The 24,301-nt window shown below is 41.0% G+C and overlaps 1 protein-coding gene across 1 annotated transcript in view; it reads left to right on the top strand.

Annotated features, from left to right (window-relative positions):
- Positions 1 to 24,301, top strand: part of fbxl17 (F-box and leucine-rich repeat protein 17) — a 178,709-nt gene that overhangs the window by 142,670 nt on the left and 11,738 nt on the right. The window contains exon 10 of the mRNA XM_028413329.1: positions 17,964 to 18,106. Coding sequence (XP_028269130.1) covers positions 17,964 to 18,106 — 143 coding nt within the window. The remainder of the gene's footprint in view (positions 1 to 17,963; positions 18,107 to 24,301) is intronic.

Raw genomic sequence — 24,301 nt, 5'->3', positions numbered from 1 at the left:
TTTTAGCATGCAGCCTTCTCATTACCTCCAGTTGGCTGCTGCTACTTTGATCTGTGGCGGTGTACCTTTTCTGCTCTGTGCTGCTGTTGTACCTGGAATATTAGAATTGAAAGTACATCAGTAGTTTTGGTCGAGGTGGATATGCTTGAGTTGTTCTACAGTCTAAACCAGCCAACCCCTCACTCGGCTTGTTAGTGAGTGGATGCTCAGTACACAACTTTTTTTTATGTGAAGCCAGTTCATTTGTTGTGTCTTAAACTCCACAAAAATGCTGTTGAAGAAACCCTGAACTAAGGCAGCGCAGCAGACAACATTCTTTTTATGGAAGTGACCACTAGGCTGATGAGATGCAGTTGGATTGCATATCTGAAACACTGATGGTAGCCTTATTTTATGGAAGCTGTTTTAACTGTGCTTTGGAACTTTGCCAGGACGGTGTCTAAGCGTAGGGAGTTACAGTCCTCTGGACTCAAGTTATACGTCCTTGTCTAAAGATGTAGGAGGGGTCAGCTTTTTATGTACTTTAATGATAAACGGATGGAGGAAAAAAAAACGATGGAAAGGGAATTCCTATACGTTTTTGATATACAGGGTTGTTTGTGATGCACAAAGTCCAATTTAATCAAAAGTGGTTGTATTTTACATTAAAAGCTGACATAGATTGGCTGGTTTTTAAACAAATTAGATGCCGAGCTCATCTGAAATGTGTGCTGGACACTCTAGGAAATAGTGCTTTATAAGCTGGTATAAGCATTCAGTGCATAAATTAATGAGCCTTGAAGGTTTGCTTCCAAAAGTAAAATGAATTACCACTTACACTCATACAGGCCTTACAAGCCTCTCAAAGAAGTAGATTGAAAATTTATAATTGGAAAAAGATAAAGATGAGTATAAGGAGAAATACATGTGTGTGCAGCCAATCCTCACAAGAAAAACCTGAGTAGTGGTCTTTTTTTTAATTTGACAATTGAAACTAGTGCTCACATGCCCTCATGGCTCTTGAGCATACAAGTACATGAAGTTTTGTTCTCTGGGTGAAACACCTAACCATTGTAGAAAAGACGAAAATGGCAGAGACGTTTGTTGAGATGAGAAATATGTGTCTCTTGTGGGTAACATACAATCCTAAGCCATGATCTATTCATGAATCTAACAAAGTACTTCTGTCTAAAGCTAATTAAACAGCATTTAAATTAATGTTAAATAAGTAAATAATCAACTGGAACCCTAGACTACCTGGTGCAAGTATTGCCAACTCACAACTCCCAGGTGCAGGACAGCACCAGCTGCATGTCATCAGGGGGAGCTGTTGACCTCCACAGGAATGTTTGTCTTTGGTTCAATAAGGGTTAAATGATAAGTGGGTTGGTGCCATCTTTCTGGCCATACATCTCACTTCAGTGATTGCACACTCTTATCTCTTGTTTCTTCACACCTTCTTTACGCTACCACCACTTATGTTAGATACATGTAAGACAGGCTTGTCATTTTATCACACATGCTGCCAGGTGTTGCCAATGAAGGTCTGACTGGTCCTAATTTTTTTTTTCTGTGACATTGAGAACATTGAGAAAATAGAAGCTATAAAATTCTGACATCAAAACAGTGGTTTTCACCTGCATTAATGTGAAGACCGACAGAAAAAAACCTGAGAAGCATGGAGAGAGAGAGATTTCATGTAGGCTGGGAGGCTTTTAAATGAGGAGTTACAGTAGCAGCGCCAGGGCTTCATGCTTTTACGATGGAGTCACAGTTTTCAATGAGCCAGTCCATTTTTCACAGGGACGAATTGCTCCTGACAGTCCAATGGCTAGGCCAACATTTCGCAAAATGTAAAAGGTCTGGCGCAAATGAGGTCTGACCTTATCAATAGCTGGGACCCATCCATCTAAAAGCAGACCCCCTGTCGCCTCGTGCAACAAGGCTGCTTACCATCTCTCCCCTCCCTTCACGGCTGCTTTCCATCTCTGGATTGCACACTCAATAAGGTTCACTGTTCCTGTGCACATTTCTCTCTGGCCCTTTCTGTGTTGGACTGGGAATTGGTCCCCATCTGGTTATTTGTTTATCCAGCCGTCACTTGCAATATATTAGACACTTCTCACTAGGTTGTGATTAAACCTGATAGAATGATGCATGTCTCCACTTTGATATAGCAGTCTCATAACTGAATTGATTGCTCAAATGTAGCTTGGGCACTATACTGTTGTTTGGTCACTGGGTCACCACCAACATCTTAGAAACATCTCATTCAATCTTTTTTTTTCTATACAATTTAGAATTTGATCAATCATATAATCAAGGCTACTCTGGCCTCAACAGGATACACCATCACTATCCATCATGATTTGTTATCTGTCCTGCCTTCTGTCCCTCATCAGAGCCAGGTTCATTACTTTCATTTAATTATACTTTTCCTGCTTTCCTTCTTTTCACCAATCCATGTTCGAACCTGTGTGATCCACTTCACCGTCACATCCATCACACACATTCAGACTGAAGCATTGCAGCCTATATACAGTACATGTGTATGTGCGAGCTCTCGTGTAAAGTAAACGAACATGTATCTTTGTTGAAAGTACTCAACATTCTTGATGAATTATGCATGATTGTCAGGGGACTAACAACAATGGTATCTGGAACTCTTCGCAGCTAGAACGATTGCTTTTAAGACGCTGCCTCACAGTGTACTGACATAAATGTAGTGTGATGAAAGACACAGTAATGAAGCAGCCTTTACATTGTTTGTAGTTGACAGAATAAAAACAGGAAAGCTGGGCTAAAGGGTAGTTGCCACCAATCATACCCTGACATCTTACTTTCTGTCCTTTTTTTCAATACTGTATAAACAAGCTCAATGTGTTGTTGACAGAATCATATGTATCCATGTGTAAAATACAGGATCATGAAAGAAGCAGACTACCAGCCAAGACTATTAGGACTTAGCTTTTAGGCCTTTACTGTCACACTACTCATCGCATTAGTTACCATGGTGACAAGGTATGTTCCAACTGGGATATGACTTCACAAGGTCTCACATCTTTGTAATCACCGGTTGTTGTATAAATCACTTAATAAATAGGACCACTCCTCTCATTACTCTGGAGAGGGCGGGCTGAACCAATGTTATTGCCGTGTTTTAATGGTGAGTGCATGCTAAACTGATCTGAACAGAACACAGCTGAGCTCAGGCTTGGACTCTGAGCCCTCCCTGAGGAAAGCCAACCAGCTTACACAGTCAGATCTGCACCAACTAGAGGAGACACTTTGGACAAGTTAAACAGTGATAAATCTGCATGCCAGTATGATTTAAAGCAAGGTCGCTACTTTCAGCAGACGTTGTGTCATATCGCCGCCCCCGCAGGGCTCATATTGTCTGCCACGTGGCTTTTCAAGAAGCTACAAATGATGAAAGAGTGAGAGGTAAAGGTGACAGGCTTAACTCGTGGAGGAAAATGAACAAGCTTTGATTAATTGCTGTGGAGGTGATTGTGCAGGGAAGATGCAGAGGTTGTGCGTTGGGTGTGCATGTGATGGCAGTGTTAGGCCGTTGTGTTGTGTTTACACGTGAGACAGGTATCTGTTGTGGGAGTCAGCAGGCATAAAGAGGCGTACATGAAAAGAACAAACAGTAGCTTTATTACAAATCATAAATTTGATCCAAGGGGCTTTAAAATCTGCATTTAAATGCAACACTGCACAGCTTGTGATCGTTATACAAGTTTTATAACTTGAGTCCTCACCGAAGGGAGTGATGTTAGAAGACAATGTCCTAATAGTATGTTACAAGCATTTAGGAAGACTAAATGGATGTTTCTATCCCTGAAAGTAAATATGTATTTGCAAGAATTTTGGGTTTAACAATCATCCAAGGGAGAAAAGGTTTGATAACTGTTCATTTTCTAAATGCACAAACACCCAGGATCCACAGTTTCTGTAGGAATGTGTACAGAACAACATTTCAATTGGTGTCAAATTTCATTAACTTATAGCACATCTGGGTGATTATGAGTTAGAGAGAATGAGAGGGACCAAGCCCAAGTTACCCCTGCATCTTGTGATTCACAGCATAATACTCAGAGGCATGATGCTGCAAAATGCAAGCAGGCGTTGGTGTTTTGGTTTGATGAATGATTCAACATCACCTGACCGGGCTGCAGTGAGCAAATGTCCCAAATTGCCTGCATTTGTGCAAAGCAGCTCTAGATGGCTGGAAAACATTGTTTTACCAAACAATCCGCCTCCCACCCACATACTCCAGCCAGTTAATGTGGGCCATTAGTGTACATGCAGGATAATTGGCCATTATGTTCTATTGAAAAGCAGTCCATCCAGCATTACTGGCTGGTCGAGAGTACACATTACATTAGCCAAGCTTTTTGTTTTTTGAGAAGGACTGGCAAGAGTTAAGATTCATTAATTGGACGTTGGGAGTTTTGAGGGGTTTGAACACAGTGTGGAAGGTTGTATTCCGAAATACAAGGTTTCGTTTGTCACATGCATTGTTTTTATATGATATATTTGGAGGTTAAACCATCACATCCTGTGATATATTGTGCAACATCTTAAGCTGTTCACAAAAGGAAATACAGGGCAGTTTCCAGTACTGAATGAACAAAAGCTCAAAGACCTTTTTTTGATTTAGAGGTTACTGCTTTTAACTCGACATACTTTGTTAGGTCAAAGTTTAATCGAGATAGACTGTAAGTGTATGTAGCTGTTTCTTTTGTTTTTTTATTTAGACACACACACACACACACACACACACACACACACACACGCACACACACACACACACACACACACACACACTTCACTCGTACTCTACACAAGGATAGTCTCTAAATCATTCATGTGTGTGCACCCTTGGTCTCTCCTCTCTTTCCCTATAATAAATAAATGGTTTGATCCACTGCTTGGATCAATGCCTTGCACACTCTCACAGTTGTGCCTATTTGACCGTTGACCTCCAAATGTTCTCATATATTTAGCATGTCACTGTTCATTCTTGCTGTAAAAATATATGTGGGTTTGACTGTTAGCTGTTTGTCCATTTAAAACAGGAATAATAGTGACTAATAAATACATGTATTTTAAGAAGAGAAATAAAGCACATGCTGTTTTTAAAGTAATACAACATGCTGGAAAAAATAGGTTTCTATTGTCCAGCACAACAGACCTCTTTGTCCCCACCTCTCGTCTGAAGTGGCTATAAAATACAGTAATTGGCCCCAGCCTCTCGGTCTGTTTTCCTCCACCTGATGCCTCCCTTGCTATGTGAATAAGAGAATAATTGGATCTTTTCTTACAAAATAATACACAGTGATGAGAGAGGTGTTTGTGTGAGGGAAAAGAGAGGAAAAGAAGAAAAGAAAGAGAAGAAAAAGGAATAATTATAGTTTTTCTGGGTTAATTTGACTATAATTGACAACAAAAATGAAGTATATTATGCACTACATATTAGAGGCTACGTTAGTACATCTCCAAAGCATAGGTCATTTCATCTCTCTTAACTAATTAAACAAATATGACAAGGATGAAGCCTGAGCACATATTTAATCTGGACAAGGAAACATCAAAGTACTCAGCGCTATTTTAAAATAGAGATAACTCATTTTATTGCAGTATACCTGCAAGGACATGCAGTATCTTTTTAGTGTGAAGATAAAGGTGCAGAGCTACAGAAGGACACTTTTTTGTGGCATAGACTGCACTTCTTTTTCTTTTTGTAGGCTTCCGTCTGCCCTCCTTTTTCCGGTTCCAGGAATTTTAAGAAAATGACATCCCTACGCAGGCACATGCCTTTAATGGCTGCCTTGGTAGAAGAGCAGTGAATCGTCCTGTCTTCATTTCAAAAAATAATGAAAATGCTGGGTATTCTGTGTTTACAGTGCTGACTGGATTTTCTGGCTCAAGAGCAGAGAGAGAATCAGTGTGAGACACATGCCGTTGCTAATTGAACGTAGTGCCTGACTCGCTAACTCGAATGATTGTTTCACACCATAACTATAAATCCTTCTCCTTTTTACTCCTGAGGTGCAAATGGAATTCGAGCCTGTGTGATGGCATAGTGCTTCTTCCACACCATTTCTAGATAATGACATATAAAGTTGAGAAGGATTTTTAAATGAAAGTAAAACAGTTTTATTTCTATTTTTTATTGTGAATTACAGCCTGAAATACCTGATTCTATGGTGGTATTTACATTTTTTTACTACTCTATGTAATGACCACTCGCCCCCTGTGTATGGATAACCACAGGGACCGATGTGTAGGGCGGGAGAAATTTAACATCTAATTTAAAACGGAGTACAAAGACAAGCCAGAATTACCACTAGGATTGGGGTAAGAGAAACAGCATGCACTAGAGGGCACTCTCTAACTCCCTACCCCTCTCAACTGCTCACACACACATATACACACACACGCACTCATGCACACTGAGAACATGCTGAACATTCAAATATGAAAGTCAGAATGAGATGTTCTCACAGCTACTAGGAGACAATCAATTTGAATTGTATTAATCAGTGCTTGCACTCAGGCCCTCTCTAGTTCACTATTCAATTACAACTGTTACATCTCATCCCGTTCTTGCTCTCACTCTCTCTCCTCCCTCTCTCTGCTCTTCTCTCTCACTCTGTCTGGGTCTATATCTCTGTCTCCTACACTAGTCACTATCTATATTAATATTTCCTCATTGTTTTTTTCCCCTGCAGCAGCATAGATGATAGATTTTAACCTAATGAAATGCACTTCTGTTGAGATTGAAAAGCTCCTTAAACACATCATAGCAAACTCTCTGCCTTGCCCTCCTTCTCTCCTCTTCCCCTCCTGTTTCTTCCTTCCTTAATTTCCTGTTGTATTCATCCCTCCTCCTCTCCCTCTCCTCACCCCTTTTTACATTTGTGTTTCAGCTGCTGCATCCCTTCTACATCTTGTAACTCCTCCAAAACACTGTTTTTTCTGCAACCCATTCTTATATCTCTCCCCTCTTTTACTCCCCCCCTTCACCCTATGCTAAATGGGCTGCATTACCGTAATGAGCTGGTAATTTATGGAGGAGGAGTGCAGGACTTGTATCATCTGCCCATTGAGTGTTTGGCCTCTCGAAGCTCACCCCACTCCCTTTGGAAACACTTGCATACATTCTCAGAGCCAAGTCGACACAAATCAGCACATTCTGAGCGCACACACACACAAAATGGCAAAATGAATACCTTTCCCACTCTGTTCTCTCCTCTACTCCTCTCAGTCAGACACATAATCCCAATATCTTCTAAAAAAGACTGTAAAAAAGTTGTTAATGAACCACTGCAGCCAGCTGCACAGAAGCATTTGTGCTGTCAGTTACAATGCAGACACTTTGTTTGCAGATTAATTAAAAATCTTAATTTTGTTTGATTTTGTGTTGTTTGATGAGTGTGTTGCTGTTTAGCTTTAGCTTTAAAATGAGTGTATGTAAACATTACTTTACCAAGATTCTTTTTTTACTATACCAAGCAAGGCATCTGGACTCCTTCAACCTTCAACCTTCAGAATCTTCTGTCTTGCTTTAACCTTCTTAATACTTTACCAGGACAAATATCAACACCTGTTTTAAAGCTGAGGCTGTTAAGGAAAACTGCAAAACCTGAAAATTGGCTTTTTTGCTTGATGCTACCACAGAGCACTTTATTTTTCAGAATACATTACTAAATGTCCTCTTTTGGTTCTCAGGCACAGGTTACAGCCTTCACTACACCGGATAATTGTCATTGTGGGATGTCTTTCTATTGTGGTTGTGTAACTCAATAGCTTGGAGTTGAAAGTCAGATACAGGCAAACATCTAAGGAAAAAGAAAGAAGAAAGAAAAAAGGTCTAGTTATACTGCAGGGAGCGAAGAAGGTGGGGCAAAAAGAAGAGAAAGAACAAAAATGACACATTCAGAGAGTGAGGATGGATAAAAGAATGATTAAAAGCTGTTTTAGATTCACTTTACATAAATAATAATGTTTGATCTGTGCACTATACCCATGCACATGGATGGCCCCCCACAATGATGTTAAACACCATGGCGACAGGCGCTGACCCCAGTCGTAAAGAGGTTAACGGTCAACACAGCTACTGAGGTGGTTACAGTGACCCTGAACACAGCGACATCCTTTTAGAGAGGATCAAGAGGAGGAGGAGGAGGAGGAGGAGAGAAAGAGAGGGGATGAGGGTAAAGCAAACATTAGATGGAAGAAAAAGGGGCAGAGTCAAGAAAAGGAGGGGGGGGCAGGATGAAAGAGAGACTGTGAGAAGTCGAGCAAAGCAAGAAAGGTGGGAATCAAGATGCGTGCATTTTTCAACCTCTTTAAGGGCTATGTTCAGAGGATCAAAAATATCTACAGGTTATGTACTTCTCAGTGGCCCTGAGGAAAGTGGAGTGAAACAACAAACAGCAGCAAAAAAGGCAAAAAAAGATGGAAACAAATTGAGAAATCTGAAAGAGCTCTTTATCGTATCACAGCACACTGGCCCACATATTATTAGAGAAAGCAATAAAATGTACATAAACACAAATATAGATGCCTGTTTGTTTTCTACTAATGTAGGACGAACAAAAGGGTATTTTCCATTGCAAGCTGATTTAATTTTAAAAAGTTTCCTGATTACATTTACTATCTACAACTCCACAGCAGCAGATTTGTAATGTCTGTTAAAATGCTTAAATCCAGGTAAGACTGAACAGTTGTGATGAAATGAACTTATCTGCTGCCTGTATTCTACATATAATGAGATAAATTTGATTTTACCAGCACACATTTTATGTTTTCCCTTGTTACACATAGACAAGTAATCCTCTATAGAACGTTTTTTATCTGCACGTTTGGTCCGTTGTGTATTTCCTGCTCTGGCTCTGAACGTGAAGTTACCTCCTGGAAAAAGTGCTTTGTGTTTTTATGAGACATTCCAGCTATGCCTCGGTTTGAAAACAAGGTTCTTAAACTGTCATTTTGCATTTAAGAGCACTTATCAAATTCATAGACGCCGTCAAAGTAGCAGTCTCAAGTAAGACATGAGTTATTCTGTGTGTGTGTCTGAAATGAGCCTTGGGAAAGGTTAGCCATAAACTGAAAAAAAGATGTTTGATGTATAGCCAGGTATTGATCAAAAACATTGTCTAAGCTCATGAAAATGTACATGTGTGTGCAGCGCTGCGCTTCGGTCAAGTGTGTGCGTACGTATACACTAATGGCACTTGACGTGTGATTTGAGTTACAGCCAGGTATTGATCAGAAAACATCACGGCAGCTTTAAACTTTGCTAAAGAGCTTTTGGTGAGACCTGACTAAGTGCTGTTACAGACTCATGAGCCATTAGGAGTTTGTATAAAAGAGGGCCAAAGTCTTGCGATGAACACAATGATTGCAGGAGAAAAGAACAGATTGACTGTCAAAAATGTCTTTCTTTGTAAACCACTCTTTTTAAAGATTAATCTTTTTTTTTTTGTTTTGTTTTGTTTTTTCTGAACTTTATTTATGCATGCTGTTGTTTTTGGCCCCTTCTGAACTCTACCAAACCTTGTCAGTGTTCAGATCTGGATACAATTTTTTATTTTTATTTTTTTATTTTTTTGAAGTAATGTCCTTTTTGTTCAGAGTTGTCAAATCAGTTTGCAGGGATGTAAGGAGTACAGAACGAGGAAGTCCTGGTTCAGGCGAATGCATCTGTTTCCTTTGACTCGTGTGTAACAACATCGCAGTGCCCGGAGTCTCTTATTGGTTTTAGTATCGAGGGAAGGAACAGACATAACTCAGGCCTTTTCCTTGGGTGGGGCCGCCCGCTATTAACGGTCTACTAACCTAATTATTGTGCAACTAATTGGTATAGGGTCATTTGTTTTAGAGCAGTTTCAGGGTCTAAGTAGACCCCTAATTCACACACAGATGAAACCACACACACACACACACACTGGCTTAGGATTTGGAGGTTTTTGTCGGGGGTATGGGAAGAGGAAGTGTTTGTCTGGTTAATGATTCCCGCTGGGTTCAAGCGGACAGAGTGGCTTGTTAAAGGCCTGAGATAAGGCATAGAAACAGACTTAGAGGCACTTGGAAAGGCGACTGTGTGAGTTAGACTGAATCTGAGGAGCATTTTGAGGAGGTAAGGGCAACAAAAAGTGCCAGCAAAAGGAAACCTTGCAGTGTTGCTAATTACCTTTTGCAGGTGAACAGCTTCGCATTTTGGTTTTTGATGTTGATTTAATTAAAGTGTAGTTACAGTACTACAGATATCCTAATAGCATCCCCCTTTTTTAACCTTAAATAGTATTAGGATTGGCAGACAGTGCTACGGTTTGTTAACCTGTCCTCGGTCTGAGCAGTATGTTTTCTTCTGGATCTTAATAGGCGTGATGTAAAAGGGCCCCATTTCTGGGCTCTGGATCCAATAGTAGCGTGTAATTACCTTTAAGACCTGCTCCCTATGCTAAAGGATTAGCCATAATCCATATCCAAAGCCATAACTATTGCTACGCTACGTTAATTCCTGTTAGACACATGCAACAACACTTCAGTAAAGTAGGATGCCACCTGTCTTCATCTTTGTCCTCTCTCTCCTCCTCCTCGTCCCCTGCCCTCTTCTTCTCTCTCATTTCAAATGGAAGTTGTTAAGGCTTTATGTACCTCCATCTTAGATGTCAGAACTGGAGGGCAGGTTTTTTTTTTGTTGTTGTTTTTGTGCACAACCCAAAATAAAGAAGGATGGAAAGAGCTGGTGAGAGTGATGAGAAAGAGAGAGAGAGAAGGTGTGGAGGATTAATATCCTCAAAGGAGAGCTGCATGGGAGCAGAGGTGCTGTAGGTTTGAAATAGAGCTTAATATCCTGCTTTTACTGCTGATGGCAGTGGGAGCCTCAGGTTGTGTGTGTGTGTTTTCTTGATGTTTTCTTTGAAGAGAAAGAAGGATGGATGAACATATAAAACTTCAACACAATGTACACACACACACACAGCAATAACACAGGCCTGTGACTATATGTTAATGTCAGCATTTAATGTTCCTTTTTATGGAAATGTCACAGTATGTATATGTTTATACACACGGGCGGGCAGTGTATTTCTTTTATACTAAAAAAGGATTTTAGTCTCTACCGGCATGCACAAAAAAGGAGAGGTAGTGATGGAATGGTGGAGAATTATCTTAATCAATCAATCATAGTTGTAAAGAAATATTTTCCCTGTAGGATCCCTCATTGTTCGCTGTAACAAGTTTTGGATTTAAAACTAATAATCGTAGAAGACAGCTTGAAATATTTCAATAGAAATACAACCCAGGAAACTATTAAAGCCACCAAAATGCATCACAAAAGCCCACTGGGTGATCCCATAGAGATTACACTTTATTTACTTTCTTATAGACAACTTCTTTTAGAAAAATGCTCTATTATATTAGAGGTATTCATTTTTTTACACCTGAACTCTGCTGAGTACAGCAAGAGTCTGATCTTTTGCCCCTTCAACAGCATCACTGGAAAACTGGGGGTAATGGCCTTGCTCAAGGGCATGTCTGAGGAAAGAGAAAACTCATTTCGCACATCCTGCCGCTCCTTGAAGCTGAGTGCCCCTTTCACCCCTACATTGCCACTAAGAAGACCCCAAAGCCAGCCCAAAAAGCCAGCATAATGCCACATCAGTGTGTGTTAGGGTTAGGGTTACAGGATGCTGGCACTCTGGAGTCAGAGGTGGTGTTATTCTGCTGTAAAACAATTTTGCTACATTTATTCAGTCCACATTTTGAACTTATTTTCAAAATGTTTTTGCTTCTGCTCCCATCTTAAGAACACTCTTTGCCTACTTGAGTACTGATTAATAATGTCAACCTGTTAAGTGTCCCATTGTGCTGTGTGTGTGTGAGTTGGCGGGCAGTGCTTATTCTTGGTGGTGAAGGAAAGGTCACCTCTGTGATAGCTCCATCTCTCCTTATCACCCCTTCACTCTGTCTATCTGTCCTTGCCCATCACTCTTCCTCTCTATCTCTCCCTCTCTCTCTTTCTCTCTTTCTGTCACTCACTCACACTTCCTCTTAACTTCAAACTTCACATCCCCTCCACAAGGTTATCGCACATCAGCTACTAAAACAGTCTGTGTGTGGATGTGTGTATAATTTTCAGATGCGAGACCACCACAAAATATCAAAGTTGCTTTTTTTTCTCTCTACCTCACCACTCAGGCATTTCAGGGTGTACTGATTGCCTCTCTCGTGACACACACACACACAAAGCACATACGAGCACACACTGCCACAAAATGTCAGCTGGTTTGAATCAGATCAGAGGCTGATTGGTAAAATGCCCGTGCCCTCAGCACACTGCCTCCTCCCTGCCCCTCTGGCTAATTAATTTCCCAGATCAAGCATGTCCCACCATAAAGTGCTCTCCCTCCTTGTGTCACACTCAATCTGTTCCTCCTCTCTCCTGTGTCTCTCTACCAAGCTTGGCTGATTTCAGTTCCCCTTGGCCTTTGATTGCATTTACCTAAAATGTCAGACAGAGAGCACCAACTTGTAAAACCTCACTCTCTCTTCTACACCTTTTTCTTTCTGCATATTTTTTTCCCAGTATGAAAGATACTACTTGAGCTTTGTCGCATCAAGTCCATGTAACCTAGCAGGCTTTTTGAGAGGCTGTCAGCATGACTTCTCTCTCTCTCTCTGGTTCTCACAATTCTAAATTTGTTAATGCTCATTTCACCACAGGCCAAAGCAACAGTGGCTCTCTTGTTTCCCACCTCCTCTGCATGTGTGATTTACTTGTTATGTTGTTTACAGAATTAGCTTTGGCACTCCGTGTGACCCCAGTTAGTTTGGCTGGTTACTTTGAACATGAGCATGAGTGTGTTCAATCAATCAGACAGTAAGGCCAGCGCTCGGCCAGGTCACACACACGCATCAAAGGAGTTAAGTGACGTCCTCGCGGTGCTCATTGAGGTCACCTTACACTGTTTTTACACTCTTGTGTGACATGCATTTGCTCATGCGTATATATTTACATGCGTGTAAACACACTCCCATAAAAAGATCACTATTTCTGATGTCATGTTGTGCACACATATGAAAATATAGGAGCGTGTGTGAGAAAAAGCATGAAAATAATGCTGTGAAAATGTGGATTATTTACACAAAATTAATTTCATGTTCTCATATCACCCTATTGCCTGACTTTTGTGTTGATGTATTGTGAGTCTCTGTGTAGGATACAGTAGAACTGACAGTAATTTGACCTTTTTCTTGCAATAGTGCGTGTGCAGTGTTTGCTAGCTGGAATACAGATTGTGGTATCCGCTTGGAAAAAAATAGCTTTTGCATCCTTTGTAACATAAAAGAATGTGAAAGGAGGTTTTCTTTTGGCGTACAGCAGCACAGTGCAAAGGGCGAAGCTGAGGCTAAGTTTTTAAATGCATAACAAAAACCCAAGTGAATGTCTTCAACATTAAACATGACAGTTGTGCTCTCTGGAATACATCAGCCATAATAAGCCTTTTTTTCCCCCTGTTGTCCTTACTGCACACATACACAAACTAAATCCTTAGCATATAACATCACATCGGTCATAGGCGTTCCATCTTCATCAGAGGTTGAAATATGGTGTATAGGGTTACAGCAGATGGTCATGGGGATGGCTTCAGAGCAATAAGATAGCAGTAATGGCACACCATCATTTAAGAGAATGTAATAAGTGAATATCTAATAAGCCTGTAAAAGATGCTTAACCCCTGAAACTCTGAGGTCAGGTAGAGAGATAGGAGCATAAGCTGATTAAGGAAGGTTTCTTCTCACGTTGCGGTCATCACAGGATTGACCAGTTCTTGACCCCGCTGTTAGGAGTGCGGTTAGCGCAGAATAACTGTTCCTGTGTTTGCATAAATCCGCTATTCATGGTGTTTGATAACCGCTTGTTCCTGATATGAGGAAGCAATAGGTTATAAATCTCCGTCTGGAGATGATACAGGAGTTAATGGAACACTAAAGATTTACGGTTTTATTCTGTTATTCACCTTTTGTCAACATTTGGTCTTTTATGGAGTACTTGGTACTACTTTCTGATTTTCCATGATGATCACAGTAGTCCCGTGGAATCCTTCTTCTGCATGTTAGGTTGTGTAAACCCTTAGATGGACTGACCAGATTGACCAGTCACACACCCAGACAGTGCACAAATGTCCCCTCACTACATTTTAAACAATTATTGGGTATGTTATTGTTGTAGTAGCTTGTAGTAGTTTGTGTTTTGTGTGTTGGAAACATCTTTGTGAATTGACTCTCCAACATTCCTGAAGGCACTAAATGGCCCATGGCACTCTATATTGATCTGTTGATTGATTTGATCCTCTGTGATTGACACAAATATATTGGTTGGCCTAAATCCAAGGGGAATTTATATATTTTTATATAAAAGAAGATACAATTGTATTTTTTTAATGTGATCTCCACCTGTTTTTTTTTTGTATGTTGATGTAGTTTAGTCCCCCAATGACAGACTCAGTAAAAGACATGTTAAATGTGCCTTGCCCAGAATGAATGATATCCAGGATTTGAGGGTCAATCTCTCTCTCTCTCTCTCTGCTTCTTTTCACACACATACCCAGGCATGCACACACACAGCCAGATCCTAAAGCCATTTTCGGGCAGGGCAGCAGAGTGTGTCCTCATTACTGTCTGTGACTGTGTAGTCACCACTCAGTCACAGCTCCTGCTGCCAGAATGGGATTTTCCCCCTTTTTTTCTCCTCAGACTCTTACACCTCTTTTTCACCTTAACTTCTCTTGCATATCGCTTCATCTATTTCTCAGACAGAAAATCATTATCATTCGGGAAAGACAATTTCCTGCTCCTGTGGTCCCTGATACACTGGCATTCAGTAGTTTTTGAAAATCCTGTATTTTTTTTTTGTTACATTTCAACCAATACGTGTTAGGTAATTTACTTCTCTATAGTATAAGTGATAAGTGATGTAAAATGGTTTAGATCCTAAATGAGTCTAACACAGTATCAGTTGGCATCTCTATTTGTCAGCATGATGTATAGTGGTTGTACAACTGTGTGTAGAAACATAAACAAATATGCTAAAGCTAAAAAGAGATCTTCAGTCTGTCATGTTTTGCCAGATGTATTTACAGTCATTTGTGCAGGGATGATGAAAATATTCCTGTGTTCACTTCTCAGTGGGCTTTGCCACTGTCTTCCTCAACAAAGACACCAAGCTCCTATGGCACTTGCTATTCCTGACAAGTTGAACAAAACGGTTCAATTGTAGTAAAAAGCTTTCTCTGAGAGCTCTTAGCCTTTGCAAAAGTAGGCAACGATTTCCATTTGCCACTGAGAGAAGCTGAAATTTACAGTCTCCTGATAGAGGATCAAAGGACGAGGGAGTGAAGCAGAGCCCACACAGGGATATTAGGCTGTAATGGCAGCCAGATGAACTTGTTGATAGAGTACTAAACAAGTCTAAATAGACTAACACTTGGCACATTCTGACAAAGGGCATTATCTCATTCTTCCGTTTACCAACTTCAGAGCTTAATAAAAGGACGTTCAGTGTTATTTGCTCTTCTCTTTCTCCTTGGAGCTATCTCAAGCTTCCATATGTTTGTTGACATTTTTAAGCAGGTGGTGTGTGCAGCATCAGGGAGCCCTTGGATGGTATATTGACTTAGATTGCACTTCTTACGCATTCACAATGTTAGGCACCTGTCTGCTTCTATCTCCCCATTCTGTCAGGTCGAGGAAAGTAACACTGAAGGGTAAAGAGCAGGGACGTGGGGTTGGCAGAGGCGAAGTAGACTAGAGAGTCTGTTTGATTTGTTGACCTGTGAAGCACTCCTCTTTTATTTGATCTCCCTTCCTTCCAGAAACCTCCTCAATCTCTCTGTGAGGGTTTTTTAGCAGCAGCAATATGTGCGTCTTAATATCAGATGAAAGGTCTAAGCCTGGGTAATCAGATTTAGGATCACAGGACTAAACATGACAGGAGGGACGGGATGCGGTGTCACTCATTCAGTGTCAGAATGAGTTTTTGTGTACTGTTTTGGGGTGCAATACTTTCTTTGAGTACACAAGGGTCTGTGTGTCCGCTTCTGTGCAACCACTTGATACAACAGCACATGTGTTGTGCAATATAAATTGTGTCCAGAGTTTCAAAAACATGAAGTGTGTGCACAGAACACAGATTCTTTCTGAAACACATCTACTGTGCATGTACAAAACGCCTCCTGAAAGTTGTATAATAAGATCCTTAGTGTGTCCATGGGGTCCATATCTGTGTTTGCAAGGAAGTATGAAAAAAGGGACATGGCTACTTTATGTTCTTTTCTCCCATCTGGCCTGCCGAAGCCTCTTCCCCATGCTGCTGTTTTACATGAAACACACTGTAGCTTCAAAGCCGTGTTACTGCCTGTTTAGCCATAATGTGCCATTATGCATGGCATCCTGAAGCATGCTGGAGCTCAAAAGGAAACACATGTGGTTCACTTCAACTGCCCATAGCTATATATTACATATGTTACATGTCGTGCACAAGTTCAGTTCTGAGATGTGCACGTGTGTGTGTGTGTGGAGAAGCCTCTGCATTACATAGCTCCAGCTGGAGGTAAGAGGTTTAAATATAAGGAGAAAAAAGCATAAGATTATTCATTTCCCTTCTCCTGTAGGAACCAGCCCCCACAACCCAAACACACACTCACATGCATGTATACGCGCTCACACACTCTTACACTGCAAGTCATAACCAATGACCATCAGTAATGTGCTGACTGTGTGCTATTTAATGCTGTAATATGTATGGAGCTGAGGATTAAAAGTGCGTAAGAGGTTCAGGAAGAGTTTTAGTGCGGAAACAAATTACCTACTGGTTAATTCTTGCCTTTTTTATTGAAGGGGAGATGTCTCAAGCTTGTTTATAAAAAAAAAGTTTGAAGTGAAATGGATTTCTGCGAATGAGAAAACAACTTCAGGGCTAAGTAACTATTTGAAGGTGCTGTCAAAGGCTCTCTCTGTCTTTACCCTCCTCCTTTCATCTTTCTCTCATCCCTCACTTCTCCTCCTACCTTCCCACTCTCATTAGTGATGGTTGTGAGAGTGGAGAACAAAGCCCAGACCTGCCAATCGATCACTGAGCAGCGCTATCAATCGACTGTTGGAGCACAGGTCTCCTCCATCTATCCACCGATTGACGGGCCGAAGATTGATGAAGAAGATTGTTGTGTGTCTGTCTGTGTTTGTGCGTTAATGCAACAGAGTGTGTCTTTATCTGAGCAAGATTACAGAAGATTTAATCTCACTGTGTTTGTCAGCTGCACGTTTCAATTTGTCGATATTAAGACGGTATCAAAAGAGCAGCACTTGTGAAGTATGCTGTGTTTCTGTGTGTGTGCGAGTGAAGTTATGTATGCACACATGCCTTAGGGCTTAACCAGCAACCCCCGCTTCCCCACCCTCCACCCCCCAGACACTGACAGATATTTGTTCTTGGTGGATACTCTTTACCCGGGCATTTTGTTTCTGCCCTGGCAGCGTAGACATACATACAGTACACACACAAATCCACACACACACAAGCAAAATTAAATCATACACTGGCATGGATTCACACTTTACCCTGGCACGGTGTCATTGCCTTTCAGCGATGTGGCTCATGCCAACGTTATAATGGATGAATCCTGCAGCAGACTGGCCAAGCATGGGTGTATGCGCGATGTGTATGTGTGCATATTTTCAAGGTGCTGTGTAAACATTTGGAATTATGTGTCACAGCTGGCCAGATGACTTGCCCTGGTTTCATCTTGTATTTTTTTTGCATGTCTCTCTGTGGGAGGACGATGCTGTCACATTTGCATGAAAAAGGTTGTCAGACTAACACCTTTTCTTGTTTCTCTCCCTCTTTCCTTCCCCCAACTCCCCCCCTCTGTCTTCCCCCTACTCTCTCTATCTCATGTCCACAGCTCTGATAGCCATAGGCCAGTACAGCAGTACCATAGAGACTGTGGATGCCGGCTGGTGTAAAGACATCACAGACCAGGGAGCCACACAGATTGCACAAAGCAGCAAGTCCCTCCGCTACCTGGGCCTCATGAGATGTGACAAGGTAACAAGGCTCAGCCCATAATGTCCGCTGCTGTCTGGTTTCATGACAGTATGTACTGTACTGTACTATTACATGTGCATGCTTCTGAGTATGGCCTTGGAGTATGTACTGCAGAATAATACAAGTATATAAGAAGGGAGTGTGCTTTTGATTTATCTCTGGAATGCCTAGAGATCATTTGTACATATTGATGTATGATGGGTCATGATGTGACCTCATCATCTATCCCATGTTTGTGAAAGCAATATTCTTGGAATGTGTTGAGGGAATAATGGACATTCGTTTGGAGTCAAAGATGAACTGATTAGAATTTGGTGGTCCATGTAATATCACAAAAGTTATCTTTGGCCATACATCAGGACTTCATACGCTAATAATTAGCAAATTCCACCCAGTTCTCTGATAGGATACAACAAGACAATGATGAAATCATTGTCCCAGAGCAATCATTGACCATTAGTCAAGTCCTGTTCTGTTAAACTCATTTGTAACTGTCACATTCTAGCCCCAAAAAGCACAGATAGCTCTTTGGAAAAATATAAATCATCTAAATCAGTTCTATCAGAGGTATCAGTGTGTGTGGAAGAAGTAAAACCAAACAAACCTGACTGAACCAATGACCCAGAGAGAGACAGAATGACAGAATCCAGCAGCTTATATAGCTGAGGAATAGCAAGCACAGGTGTCAGCCACAAGGTGATGACCTTTCTGTTTTATTTCTAAGTACAACAGACATGCCAATATAAAGGAACAATAAAGCACCCCAAATTTGCCAGCACACCTAGATATTTTAGCACAGTTAGCTTGTTTATAAAAAATCTGTCACACATATTAAGGCTGCCATTACAGCCTTAATAATTAAGGCTGCCATTACAGCCTTAATAATTAAGGCTGCCATTACAGCCTTAATATGTGTGTTGCACAGCTCTAATACACATAAATAACTACAGATATAGTCAAACACACACACCTGGACTCTTAAAAGATGTAGGTTAGGGCAACTAGCCAGAGGACAAGAGTGCTACCTGTGCCTGGTATGTGTGTGTGATACATGTTGGAGTCAGTGACATCGGAGGTGAAGTCACATAATGACCCCTCTAAAACCGACTTTGAGATGCCTCCCAACGTGAGGGACAATCTTTTCAAAGTCACCCTTACACTCTCATCTTGCCTCTTACCCATCCAATCGCTAAACCTGATGGAAGCACTTGTAGTTGTACTGCCATGGTAACAACTCCACCCACTCCTCCAATTGGTTCAGGGAAGCTCCTGCCACACAGATGCATCCACTTAGCGTGGGATCATTCAGTCTGACATGAGTGGGATGAGGGCAGACAAGGCAAAGGAAAGAGAGGAGCTGGCTTAACCTAGAAACTTTCGCCTGCACTGGCATTGTGTGTGTGCTGGGAGTGCACAACCGCAGCCGCAGCGCTGGTGGGCTTCGTTTAGTGAGTGTAGGTTTTAATGAGCTTATTGGGTTTTTTTTTCCAGTTTGAGGGGCACATTTAACTTTTTGGTTTTGGGCTGAACATATTTGAAAGAACCTGCTGTGCTATTTTAAAAATACCAGGAGAAGCTGGCAGGGAGAAAGGAGACATTTTGACTTACAGTCGAGGCAATTCACCAGGTTGGAAACTCATCATTTTTATTCATTTCATTATTAAATCAGAGATATATCTATATGCTTTGGCCCCCAGGTTGACCCTATAGATTTCCCTGATAAAAATGAATACACCCTGAGATCATTAAGTGCGACGGGAGCATCAGTGCATCATATTTATCTATTTAGACTGTAATAAAGTTAAAATATACGAGGATCTGACTCTGACCTCGTGTGTAGGATCTCAGTAATGAAGCAGTGTACTCAATTCACGTTATTGCAGACATGAATGTGCATCTATCATATTTATCTAGATGTAATAAAGAGTAACACATTACATAGCAGGTGAGCACTTACATTCCATTTTCATTTAGTTCGCCACTGCCTTCGCTGACCCAACAATCGATAGCTGCAGCGACGCTAATAAAAAGAATGTGTTCTGGGCTGACCCACAATCTTTACTGGAATAACAATTTTTCCTCAGTTTCAATCTGCTTATATGCATTCACGCCTCCCAAAGAACCAATTCACCCATCCCTCCGTCCTTTATTTATCTATCCATGTCTCTTTTCAGATGAGATATTCATGATTTAGCCAGAAGCATGGAAAGATAAATAATTACTCTCCCCGTGCTCTGAAGGGGGAATTTGAGGATGACACAGCTAAATAAAGCAGTAATTGGTGCTATTAGAGTTGTAATGGAGTGTGAATTGAGCAGAGAGAAGAGTTTGACAGTTTCCAAGGTCAGGTACATTGCCAGCTCTTAATCACAGAACCAATTCCCTGCATGCTTGCCCCTTTCACCCATTCCTCTGTTTCCTCTCTTTCACATCCTAAAATTGTGTTGAGTATTGCAAATGAGTCTGGAGTGCCGGTGGTCAGGTCTGTGTGGGAAGAAGAGCAGCCTGTGGCAACAACTTTGTTGTTGTTGTTCTTGATTATGTTCAGCAAGAAAGGGAGTATCTATGGATATGGTCAGGGTTTCTCAGAGAGAGAGAGGTAACACAAAGTTCACACAGAGGGAAACAAATAAAACCAAACACATTGTTATTACTGAGGTCACAGGCCAAAATGAGAATTGTAGAGGGAGTTAGAGAGGTAAAGAGGTGAGAGGCAGAGTCGGGCTAGGGCAACTGTAGTTATGTACAAGTCAGCACAGGGACAGAGGTCGCCATACTGTTTTTCTCTCCCCTCCTCTCTCCTCCTCTCACTTCCTTCCTCCTGTCTCCATCTTAAGATGCTTCCACCACCTCATTGTAAACAGTCCTTCTGTTTTGTCGTCTGACATTTAAATTATTTTGCATTCAGGCATTTGAAGCTCACAGTGAGCTTTACTAAGGTCACATTGACTGCTGTCTGATTTTAGCTTGTGACTTTTAAGGTGGCTCCCCATCTCTTTTGCATGTGGAAGGCTTAAGTAAAATAAAGGATGATAAAATTACACACTACTTTTTTTTTGTGAAAAATATTGACCACCGCTCGGCATAAAAATGATTACAGATTTCACCATGTTCCATGCTGCAGCTCTTTAATAAATCGAATCAATATTTAGAGGTACTTTGCAAATTTGTTTTAGTAGTAAACACACTGCTTTCAGTTTTTGGACGTGATTGTTTTCCTGGTTTGCATTTAACATCGCAGCCTCTAGCACTGTTGTATCATGTTTTACTTGTGTATCACAGCAGTAAAAATCCAAAGGCATGTCCAATTCAATCTCGGGGCAGACTAATCTAATCTGTGCTTTTAATGTGGTTCTGGCAAAAACACTAGAAGCTAGAGGGGGTGGGGGGCGGCTCTCAATCCCACAAGGTTCGAACATAATCAGAGTCTTGTGCAAATTACTTATCTTTAAATTTCTCTCATCCACAGTGTCTCTTCTGTACGTTGACAAATCCATTTCCAGTTTCCTGGCGCCTCGTTTTATCTAATTCTTTACTCTTTCATACAGGATGTAAAGTTTGCAGGTTTAACCAGGCATGCAAATGCACCAGCACTCAGTCAAGTACTAATCTCAATAGGCTGATCAAGCCTCTAACAATTATATTGTGTAAAACATGAGTCTTCATGGGGGCATTCTGTAATAGATTTGGATGGCATTTTTACAAAGTTGCATTTGATAGATTAATGTTTGTCCAACACTCTTAGCATGGCCCTTAACTAACTCCACTAAATGCTGTTTGTTTGAGCACCAGGATCTACACCCTGGAGGAACCATCACAATATTTACATGTCAGCCAATTACTGTCTAAGCCAACATGCTGTAGCTGACGGGGGTCATTGCCCGTGGCTCCATGCTGAAATAATTTTTGCTCCACATACCTACCATGATTGTTTGCATTGCAAAAATAAATTGTTACATACACTCATTCAGTGCCGCCTGCTAGTGCTGTTAGTTATTTCTTGTGCGAGCTGTGTTGACAGTGTTGTGGACTTAATGCAAATATCCAAAAGTTAATATTTCCCTTACAAGGGCTTTGCTTGGTTTCAGTTCAGGATGTGTATATTGCAGCGATTTAGAACAAAATAACTCTCATAGGTTTGGAAAAAAAGACTTTGGCAGTGATGAACTGACCTCGTTCTCATAGCCTGACGATCATTAGGGCTAGCTTTAAGCCTGTCTGTTTTACAGATGTTCAGGTAAGTTGTACAGTCTGCATTTGGCTTTTTCAAATAAATATGGCTTCAATCTGTTTTTTCCTTTGCTTCCCTCCTTCACTTTTTTTCCCCCCTTTCCAGTCTAACTGATGGGGTTTGGTTTCAGAATAGGGCCTGTCGGTCTTAGACAAATACAGTCTTGTGATAACCTTGACACGCGGTGCGGACAAAGCAGTCAGCTCTGTGCCTCGGTAGCGCAGCCTCAGCCTGTGTAAATTTATTTGGAATTGTCAAAACGCTGGGAATTTTAATGTAACAGCCCCCCCTGAATGTCACAGGACTTAGAGAGTGTAGAATTCATTTAAGAACTGTTAACAGTATCCAGCTGGCTCTCCTCATGTGGAGCAGTGTGAAGGATCGATTTCCTTCGTCACAGTTTATACAAACGTGCTTCCGTACTGTATACATTTTAAAGCCAGGCAGCTTGAGTTGTATGTCCACTGCTTTTTTTGATTTCTTTTTTTGTACTCTGTACAAACACAGACCTACCACAAGTGCAGATGTTAGTACAGTCTCTTCAATTGTCAGAATGTTTTCTTATTTAGACTTTATTTTTCTCAAGCTGAGCCCTATATAATCATAATATAAAGGAATGTCTGCACAACTTCACCCCACGCCCCCCTTACACGTCTGTGTGAAGGATTTCCTTTGTTTTATTGTTTTTATACACTCCTAATGCAATGTGTCTGCGTGTCTCTGTGTGTTCCCTGAAAAGAATTTATGATATTTGCTGTTAATACAGATCATAATAGCACATTGAAATCAGAACCCTCAGGCCTTGACAAATGGCGTGCTCCGCCTGCCTCAGATGATTACGCCCCTCTGCCCTTAGGGCCAAATGACCCATTCTGACAAGGGGAAAGAATGCGATTGATCCAAACTTGCCCAGAAATAATCAAATCAATTCATTTTGCACTCTTTCACCCATGCCTGTGCCAACCTTTTGAAGTATTCAAAGAAACGCCTTCATCTTCTGAAACACAGATCCTTTTGGCTGCATATGTCAGAGCGTCTTGTCTCAGAAGCGCCCGGCTTCCCTTTTGAGGCAGCTGTTAAACACTGGGTTTTTTCTGTAGCAGGAATACAGCTCTCTACACTTCCACAACCAGGAACATCATATATTGATCCAGGCTATCTTTTTGAGTAGTGAAATTTAGTTGCCCATCAGGTGGCATCTAGGACAGTTTTTATCTAAAATTATAGTGATGTCGTAACAGCGTTCTGCTGAAATGGACTGTGGACGTGCCACAAGCACACTTAGATGAGCAATTCGTAAAAAGTTTGTAGAAAAAGTTGTAGAACCTTTGTCTAGAAAAAGCACAGTTGTTACAGTTAAGGTAGTAAAGATTTGTTTCACTGTGCTGTGCTACAATATACACAAAGGGTGTGTATAAGGCTGTAGCCACAGAGAAACGGACAATTCTGTATAAATGTAGCAATACACATAGCCACAGCCTGACATGTGGAGGGAATCTACTACCGCCAGATCAGCCACCACCATAAAAAGCTTAATTTCTATAATAGACATGGACACTGGCTAATTAGCCCATCTAGTGGTTTTACACAAGGATTGTCAACTAGTTTGTGAGCATGCTAACTGCAGGATACATTAGCTGTTTAACAAGTGAGGGAAATGAAGAAGGCTTCCTGTTTATTTTGATGTGCATGCAAAAATGTGCTCTTTATCCATTAGAGTTCAGTTTGGAGAGTCTGCAGTAAAACGTCTATAGCCGTTGCCTGCACACAATAAATCCTGGGATATGTTGGGCTGTGAAGAATCCATGTGATGCATCCTTCAATACTAAGGAAAAAAAAAGAACATTTTTTGGAGCCTTGCAAATGGGACATCAGTGTGTCAGCCATGGTGACGCCAGTGGTCTATAAATGTTGTTGCAACTTTTTAACAATAATCTTCTTATTATCTTATCTGTCTTACGTAC

The sequence above is a fragment of the Parambassis ranga genome, chromosome 9 (assembly GCF_900634625.1).
Source record: "Parambassis ranga chromosome 9, fParRan2.1, whole genome shotgun sequence".
Lineage (NCBI taxonomy): Eukaryota > Metazoa > Chordata > Actinopteri > Ambassidae > Parambassis > Parambassis ranga.
This window is presented reverse-complemented; position numbering and strand designations above follow the sequence as displayed.